Source organism: Sorex fumeus, unplaced genomic scaffold (genome assembly GCF_029834395.1).
Source record: "Sorex fumeus unplaced genomic scaffold, SorFum_2.1 ptg000073l, whole genome shotgun sequence".
Classification (NCBI taxonomy): domain Eukaryota; kingdom Metazoa; phylum Chordata; class Mammalia; order Eulipotyphla; family Soricidae; genus Sorex; species Sorex fumeus.
This window is the reverse complement of record NW_026606130.1, coordinates 5,181,286-5,190,516: the sequence shown is the minus strand read 5'-3', so window position 1 is coordinate 5,190,516 and position 9,231 is coordinate 5,181,286. Positions and strand designations below refer to the sequence as shown.

Below are 9,231 nucleotides of genomic sequence, written 5' to 3'. Positions count from 1 at the left end.
AAACACACAAAGAATCACACTCACACCAATCTCAATCTATTGACATTGTCTTTCCATATGGGCAATAAACACCCAGTCCCTTGAAAAGCAGACCCACATTTCACAGAACCTACATAACTACACTCTAACACAAATATGTGCTGTTGAGTCTCAGATCCACACAGCCCTATGCCATGGCTGAAGGAAAGAAGCCTCTCCTGTCAGTAAGTGAAGTAACTAACAAGGCAGGACGTGGAAGACGTGGATATGCCAACCAATTTCAAGACCACCTGTTGGCAGTGCCTGAAAGAAGTTTCCCCCATATTGGTCCAGCTATACCACAAAAGACTTATTTCCTGCCCATCCACACAGTGTAGCTAGCACTTCCCTTCCTAGTTCCCTGTGCAGCCCCTTTTTCTTTTCAACGCACCTGGCCACTCGGCCCTGACATCTGCTTCCATCCCTCTACTATAATCAAGGAGGGAAAACCCACAGGAATTTGTCACAGTGTCAAAGGTAGGTATTAAAGTGCGGGAGTGTGACCTGCCAACCCTGGGTGAAGTGCTCCTGGTCATAGTGGCAACAGAAGATAAGGACTCCATGGATAGGAAAGGACCTGGGATGGGATCTGGTGTGATTGGGAGTGAGGGGCTGAGTTCAACTGATATGTTTTACTACCTGTTAAAGCACAGGTGAAAGAAAGGTTGCAGACAACCATCCAGGGAGAGATCAAGTTTATTCAGGACACAAAAGCTAGGTGAGGTGGGAGAAGCAGGACAGTGGCTCCTGTGAAGGACTTCAATAACAGGAGTCTGGAAAGGCGTCCTGAATTCCAAATTAAAGGTGGAGGGAACAGTGATGGGGAAGGGAAAGTTTGACATTCCCAACGAAGAGGCAGTTAGGGAAGAACATGTAGCAGACCTGCAGGGGGAAGGAGGAGATGTGCCTGTGGCCAGACAGAGCCAACACAAAGGCCAGACCCAGGCATGGGGCGGACGTGCTGATTTCAGGGCTTCTGCAAAGGGCAGATCCTGAGTAGTCAAAGGGAACAGGCAGACCACAGAATGACAGAGGTACTGACCTGGAAGAGCCTCTGAAATGGAGCAGATCCCCATCCTGAATAAGAGAGTGGGCAGACCACAGAACATGAGAAGCACTTTAATATGAACTGTCATTAAACCAGGGTTGTAAGAGGATTCAATGAACAAGGAGCAAACTCAGGCAGAAATGAAGGTGATCAGCTTTTCTGTAGCTCCTGGGCTCCAAACGTAAGGCTTCTTCAGTAGGAAGATGGTCACTTACTCTAGGAAACAGAGCACAGTCAGGTAAGGGCCCTAAGCCAGGGCCATCCTTTAACAGGTTTGTGGAAAGGGAAGGGGTATGGTGTGTGTGTAACACTCACTACAAAGTTCCCGTAATTTTTCAACCAGGGACTCCATGATGGCTGAAACAGAGAGCAGCATTAGCAGGCACTCGACTCCTGACACAGGGAGAGATCTGAAATCCCTCTTGTCCCTTGTCCCTCAGAGCCACTGCTTATCCCTGAAATTTGAACCCCTCTCCACCCCTATCTAGGAAGCCCTGGGACTGACCCACTCACCCATCACATCCATTCGATGTGCAAATGTTTTCTAAACAATAACAAAAAGTACTGCGGTTCTCAAACTCTGGGGCATAACAACCATTCTGAACTTGTCAAAGGAATCACCTACAAACACACACACAAACACACACAGAGTAAAAGCCATACTATGGAGGTGTTGAAGGCAAGAAGATAGGTGAGAACTCTCCAAACATACAAAGAGAAGATCTCCAGGGCTCATTTTCATTGGCAAAGCAAACAGAGAGGCTAGGTAAGACTTTACCTCTATATACACACACTTAGCTGTCAATGCAGAGGAAGGTCTGCGGGGTTGTCCTCTTCAGGGTACCTTGTTTCCTTGAGGGTGTGTGCATCTGGTACCTTCCCAGTACCCTCCTTCCCTCATACTGGGTGCTAAGACCCAGCACTCTTCCCTACCCCTGACCCAGCAAGCAGGTCCTCATACCAAGTCTCTTCTTGAGGCTTGCTACTTCAGTCTGCAGCACAATACACTAGCCCGGCAGAGAGGGGAGAAAAAGAAAAGATTACCTCCCCTGCCCACTCCCTCCCTCCCCCCCGTCCCCCTGACCTTGCACCACAAAGCCCAGTGCATAGAGTCCTGTGAAGTGCTCAGTAGAGGAAGAGGCCTATATAGGAGAAGGAGGATGTGTAATGGGGAACATATTAACCCTGTCTCAGTCCATTATTTGCTCTTGGTCTGTGTTTCTAGGAGTCAGAGGAAGCATTACCCGTGGACAGTCCACTCTTCCAGGAGGTAGGTGCATAAGTTCTGGTATTAAGGGATATTCACGTTGTTCCTGGTACCCTGAAAAGGGAAACACACTTCAGTTTCCAATACTCAGATTAGGATGGGAAAAGTGTCTCCAGGACTGTAACGTGAGGCAACATCTCCCTCTGCTGGCGATGGGGAAAAGCTATAGAATGTACCCTGAAGAGATCCCCCCTACAACAGTGGTCCCCAAAGACTGTAGCTTGGGTTAGACACTCAAATGTGCCCCTAGTTTAGACACTCACACAGCTGCAGTCATGTCCACCCTGCTTACCTCAGCCACTGAGGTAAGCAGGGTGGCTGAACATATATCAATTTATAATAAATATATTTATTATTATATATTTCCTTTTACTTTACAAGAAAGGATAAGTTTCACTGGAAGTCCACATCCCAGCTGCAGTTAATGACACTGCTATAATACACCCCTGCCAGACAGCCCAAGGGAAAGGATGGGGGGGCTGTATGCTGTTCTCTCAGTACCCAATTCCTGGAAGCACACTTCCAGGGGAAGCAAGGCTGAGACCCCCACAAGCACAGACTTGAGTCTCCCTTTCTCATTTCTGTCCTTCACTACTAACCCAAAAACTCACCTGAGCAAGCAGATTCTTTGACCATGATGTCTCCTTGGCTCAGTACCATGACGTGAGGATTTCTTGGAGCTTCTTGGGCTCTGAGGTTTAGGCTGCTACTGACACCTGCATGGTATGTTCTCTGGCCAGATACATTTGACCAGGTTTCTTGGATCTAGAACAAGAATTTCTCATGGATTAGAACAAAGGGTGCATTTTCAGGGGCCACACTAAGTCAGGAAAGGAGAGAGTGAAGTTATCTTCATTAGCACTTTCAACCTCAATCAACCCCTAAGATAGGCCAGAAGGCAGGGCTGAATGAGGGAAAACAGAAGGATAAGGAGAATATACAGATCCCATAAAAGACAGACTCCAGAAAATTCCAGCAGGTAAGAATCAGAAGCCTACGAGAGTAAACATCAAAGATTTGGTGCCCAAACTTTTAAGAGATGCACTGAGGTAAATCACCTATAAGCACTCCCTATTCAGGGGAGGATGCAAGAAAGCTGTCAGGTTGGAGAACATTGGCATGCAGGATACTATCTTTATGTTTCTCTCTACCCAAATGTGGTGTATCTGGCATCCTAGTGATCATGGGCACCCCCTGCTTCCAGTACTTCCCAGGCCCCAAGGATAAGACAGAGAGATCAAGGTAGAGAGGTATGAGAAAAAGGGAAGGGTGTGGAGGGAGAAGGAGGATTCCTATCCACCTGGCCCCTGGGAAATGGATCTCTATTTGTGTCATCATCTCTGGCCAACTGCTCACACTCCCTTGGCTTACTGGCCACATTTTCTTGACACTTACACCAGTGTGCTTCGGCTACTTGCTTGGCAGAGGCAGTAAGGAATACCACTAGGACCTCTCAAGCAGTTTATCACCAGAAATTGGGAATGTGGCAGGCTCCGGAGTAGCTGCTGACGCTCTCTGTGCCCAGAAAGGACCAGACCTCCCCAGGGTCAATTTGGAGGGACCCCCGAGGGATTTCTTCTATTGGATCGCACTCCTAGAAGTGCCTAGTGGCAGGCTGGTTTCTAGGGACAGTCCAGAGGAGCTGGGCCTGTCCCATTCCTTCCCCACAACCACATTCAGCCAGTTCTTGCCAGGAGAGGCTTCCCGATCTCCTGCAGCCTGCCTCTCCAGAGTTATAGGAACTCTTTGCGGAGGGGAGGGAGGCATGGATCCTCGCATGTAAAACAAGTTCTCCCGACCAGGGAACTTGGCGCGCCTGTGCGCATCTCTAGAATTGTCAGGGCTCCGGGTGCTAGTTGGGCCCCTTTCCCTGGAGGCCCCGCCCTTGGTGGCCCCTCTCCCTTCTCTCGCCCTCTGGGCCTCATTGAAGTCATCTGGCGAGTCAAGTTCAGAAGCCAGCTTGGTCAGGCCTTCTGCAGAAGGGGCCCTCTGCAGAAGGGCCTTCGGCACATTCAACCGGCCCCTAGAGCCTCTCCTAGTCAGCCTCCCATCTTGGCCTCCCTTGGGCCCACTGAGGCTGCGAGAGCTGGCAGCGGCCGGATGCACTTCTACTAGGTCAGGAGGGAATGGGGGCCTAGCACAGACCACTGAATTGAGCCCCTGCCAACGGGCGGAGTTCTCATCCCAGCAGCTCACTGGGGATGGGTTTCTGCGGACATCCCGTGGCTCTTGGTGGAGCACCGGCGGCGGCTCCCTGGCTGCCTCGGACTCCTCGGTAAACGCGGGCATTAAGGCCATCAGGTCAGGACGCTCCTCATCCCTGATGTCATCACCACGGAGCGCAGTGATGCCAAGAAGGCCTTCTGGGTCACAAAGCACTGTTTCTCCCACTGCCATCAGTTGGGACCCATAGTCGGAAGCCCGGGGGCCCTGGAACCCTCCCTCCGTGCTGCCCCTTGGGGGCACCGTCTGGCCTATGCCTAGGCCGGGTCTGGGTGAGACTCTGGGGCCTGTTCTCAAAAACCTGACAGGTTCCTCACTCCTGGGGCCCACATTCACTCCACACAATGTCACCTCAGCTTTGTCCTCATCTTCCCGGGAACTCATGCTCCGAGTCTAGGTAGCCCTGACTGGGGAGGGGACGGGCCTAGTCCTTCCACTAGTGGTGAGTGGCCCCGGGCCACAGACAACTGGCTGCCTATGATGACAACCAGCAGCCTCAGGCAATTGCGGGGACCCTCTGCGCATGATTGTGATGTCATTAGCCACTGCTGCTGCCTCGTTGGCTGGCATTGGCCAGAAACCTCTCCCACCAACCCTCTGTGCTTTGCGCCCTGACCAATAGGGTGGAGGGCCTTCACTTAAAGGCCCAGCGCACAGTGCGGGAACCGGATGACTGGAAGTCCGTCATGTGACAGGGTAGTGCTTGCTGTGTCCACCTCTTCCTCTTCGGTGCACTACTAACTTGCTACCTTTTCAGCATTTCAGGCTCACTGCTCAGAGACTTCTGATAGGCTGCAGATAAGGCATTTGCCTTTCCTGCAAGTGAACCTGAGAAATTGGCAAGCTCTTTTGCGGAGTGAATGTGGATTCTGCATTCCTTCCATAAAAAGTGGATTTCCAGTTTCTCTGCAAAATCATCAACCCATGGAATTGCTGGTATTTTAATTTTAGTCATTTTATTAGAAATTTCCTGGTATCTCCTTGTAGTTTTAATTTGTGATTTTGTAATGGTTAATGATGTTGAACATCAGCAAGAATTATTTTATTTTATTTTATTTTTGGGTTTTTTTGGGGGTCACACCCGGCGATGCTCAGGGGTTCCTCCTGATTCTGCACTCAGGAATTACTCCTGGCGGTGCTGAGGGGACCATATGGGATACCGGGGATCGAACCCAATTCGGCTGTGTGCAAGGCAAACGCTCTGTCTGCTGTACTATTGCTCCAGCCCCAAGAGAATGATTTTAAAACTGATGAAGTCCAAATACATCAATGTTTTCTTTCTTATGCATCTGCAGTTCTGACTTACTCAAAAGAATGCTTTACCTGATGTCAGGGCAGTGATTTGCCATTAGGTTTTCTTCTTAGAAATCTTTACAGTTGCAGTGTTTACACACAGATGCATGTCTGTTTTGAATTAAGTTTTATATGCCTTGTGATATCTGCTTATGTTTCTAGTTTTCTTTATTTGACACTCAATTGTTTATATGCTATTTATGAAGACTCTTTTCTTCTCTGAATTATTTTTCAATTTTGTGAAAAGTCCTGTTGGCACTTTGAAACTGATATCTGTAAAAATCACAGAGCTGGTTCCTTCAAGGACCTGCCTTGGTCCTTCAAGGACCATTGAAGCACAGACATCACTTGATACCCCGTTACTCATCAATATGCTCAAGCGGGCACCAGTAACGTCTCCATTCATCCCTGTTGTGTGCTAGTGTAGCCCAATGGCATCTGCTCATTCTAGGAACATGAAGAGCCTCAAACCAATCATTCAGGGTCTTGACGAAGAAGTCTGACCATCTCGTAGGTGGGCGTCCACGCAATCTTTTGGCGTCCTGTGGAATCCAGTCAGTAATGGCTCTAGTCCAGCGGTCGTCTCTAAATCTCATTACGTGTCCAACCCATCTGATTTTTGATGCTTTGGCAAATGAGACAGTGTCCCTGATTCTTGAGCATTGAGGGAGATCGGAACTCCAGATTCTATCTCTCATTTGAGTTAAGCATGATACTCCAAGCATAGCTCTTTCGATTCCTCTTTGAGAGACCTGAATAGTGTTTTCATAGGGCCCAGGTCTCTGAGGCATGTGTTAATGCAGGAAGGACAGTGGAATTGTAGAGATGTGGTCGGAGCTGGAGGTTCTTTGTCCTCTTAGTTATTTCTTCAACGCTCTTGAAGGCATTCCAAGCCGCTCTCTTCCTCCTGCGTAACTCAGGTGCCAGGTCATTCATCATGTTGACTTCTCGACCTTGGTATATATAACTGTTGCATTCGGAGATGGTTGTTTCATTGAGAGTGAATGGAACATCAGGAACGAGATTGTTTCTCATGAACATTGTTTTTGTGAGATTCAGTTGTAATCCGACCTATATGTAAGCACAGACATATCAAACAAAAATGTTGAGACTCACTTTTGCAGATTTTTTTGAAAGCAGTTAAAATGTTTAGCATCAGGTAAATGCCAAAATAAGGGAAACGTAACTTGAAAAGACAGAAAACGTTTGTGGTGCTTCTCTTTTCCTTAGTCCTTGTCTCACCCTGGTTCAGTGGCCCTCTTCAAGACTGCAGTTCACATTCCTTTGAGGGACTCTAGACTCCCCTCGTACTGAAGAGCACAGAGAAGACTTTTTCCACTAACAACTGTGTTGATTCTAGTCTGTTATACCTGAAAGACCCATGCACCTTAGTCGGAAGTAACTCAGGTCAGAAGTACAGTTATCCACTTCTAGAAAACATCTTCATGTGTACAGCCCAAAGGTTCCCAAGGCAACAGATTCTAGTTGAGGCGCTTGAGACAGTGCTGAAAATCTGGGAGGAAAAGGGAGAGGCGCTGGAGCCTTCAAAAATGCCCATGTTTACTGGGGGAATGTAAAACCCGGTTCATGTCCAAGGTGGATCAAATTCTCAGGCTAGTCCCTAAAAGACCTAAAAATTTTAGCTCCTGGCTGATCTATTGATAGTGGTGGGATTGTGTTAGAATATTAAATGTAATCAAATAGTGTTAACTACTTTAGAAAGAAAGGAAGAAAGAAAGAAAGAAAGAGAGAGAAAGAAAGAGAGAGAAAGAAAGAAAGAAAGAGAGAGAAAGAAAGAGAGAAAGAGAGAAAGAAAGAAAGAAGACTAAAGCATGTTTAGTTTAAGGAATATATTAACAGGAATTGTCTTTGTGGAAACACAGACATTGAAAAAATTGCATAGAAATTTTAACTCCACTATCTGAACATATGCTCAAAGATCATGTGTAAATTATCTTAAAAGAGCATAAGAAAACTGAAAGAAAAGAAAATAGGATAAATAGAATATAAATAATGAATCAGAAACTACAAAAATAGACTGAAGGATTATTCTGGAGCTGAAAATGCAACAACAGATGTGACAAGTTCACTAGAGAACTTCAGGAGCAGTTAAGAGCAAATACAACAAAGACTTGCTAAACTTAGAGATAGGGCTAAAGCCATTATCTAGTATACTAAGTAGAAAGAAACAGGAAGGAAGAAAAAGGAAAAAGGCCCAAGAGACTTGTGGAACACAATGAAACACCAACATACATAAAAAGGGAGTGTTAGAAGCCCAGGGCAAGCAAAGTGGGTAGAAAGAATCTTTAAAGGAAGACTGGTGCAAAGCATCTTTTGTCTGATAAAAAACACACATATTCATCTCCAAAGAATTTAATGACTCTCAAAAAAGATAAACAAAATCTTTCCCAGCAGGACAGATTATATTTAAAATGATAAAAAATATAAAGGAATACTCTTCTTTTTGCTTTGGGGCCACACCAAGTAGTGCTCAGGAAGTAGTCCGGCCCTGTGCTCAGGAGTGATTAATTGGGATGCTTGGGAACAGGGTCATGTTGAATGCAAGTCAAGTGCGTTATCTGTTGTAATATTTATCTGACTTCAACAATGGGAGATTCTTGAGACCCAACAGAATCAGATTGTCAGTGCTAGGTACCTTTATAAGGATTAGCAATAGATTTTTTTTATCAGAAATGATGGATACATGAAGGAAACATGACATTTTCTTTCTTTCTTTTTTATTTTTTAACCACCCTTTCTGTTGAATTATCACTTCAGGCCCTAACAACACCTATAAGGAAAGTGCTCTACCATGACTTCTCACCCTGGTCTATAAATGGATGGACATGCTGAGTGAAATGAGTCAAAAGAAGAGGGACATATATAGAATAACTGCATTCATTTGTTGTATATAAAATATATATATAGTAGAAGACTAATATCTATGGCCAGGGAAAACAGAGGCTAGGCAAAGTGGTTAAGGTTGGAACTAACCACAAGTGTGTATGGGGCTGAGGGTAGGTAAGATAGAGAAGAGACCATTATGACAAAAAAGCAGGGAATGATCACAATGGACAGGATCTGAAAAAAACATTCATTTTTATTTCTTTTGGTCTGGGAGCTAAACCACAGCGCCACAGTGTTTGAAGATTACTCCTGACTCAGTACTTGGGGAGTGCTCGTAGTCGTGATCGGGAGACCATGAAAGGTTCAAACCTGGGTCTTCCACATGCAAAGCATAAACATGCAAAGATGCCCTTGGTGCTATCTCCCTGGTCAAGAACATATTGTATATTTTTATTATAACAATATTATTTACAAAGCTGTTCATTATGCAGTTGTTTCACTCATTCAGAGTTCCAATACCAATTCCACTACCTGT

At 46.1% G+C, this 9,231-nt stretch overlaps 1 protein-coding gene across 1 annotated transcript; it reads right to left on the bottom strand.

The window, feature by feature from the left end:
• Positions 1-1,141: 1,141 nt before the first annotated feature.
• LOC130038078 (uncharacterized protein CXorf49 homolog) lies at positions 1,142-4,945 on the bottom strand. The gene is made up of 6 exons (XM_056130025.1): positions 4,908-4,945; positions 2,945-3,098; positions 2,311-2,387; positions 2,028-2,073; positions 1,382-1,423; positions 1,142-1,282 (listed from the first exon to the last, which is right to left on the bottom strand). Exons 1-6 carry the CDS (start codon positions 4,938-4,940, stop codon positions 1,278-1,280), a joined length of 357 nt encoding a protein of 118 aa, XP_055986000.1. The 5' UTR covers positions 4,941-4,945; the 3' UTR covers positions 1,142-1,277.
• Positions 4,946-9,231: the final 4,286 nt, after the last annotated feature.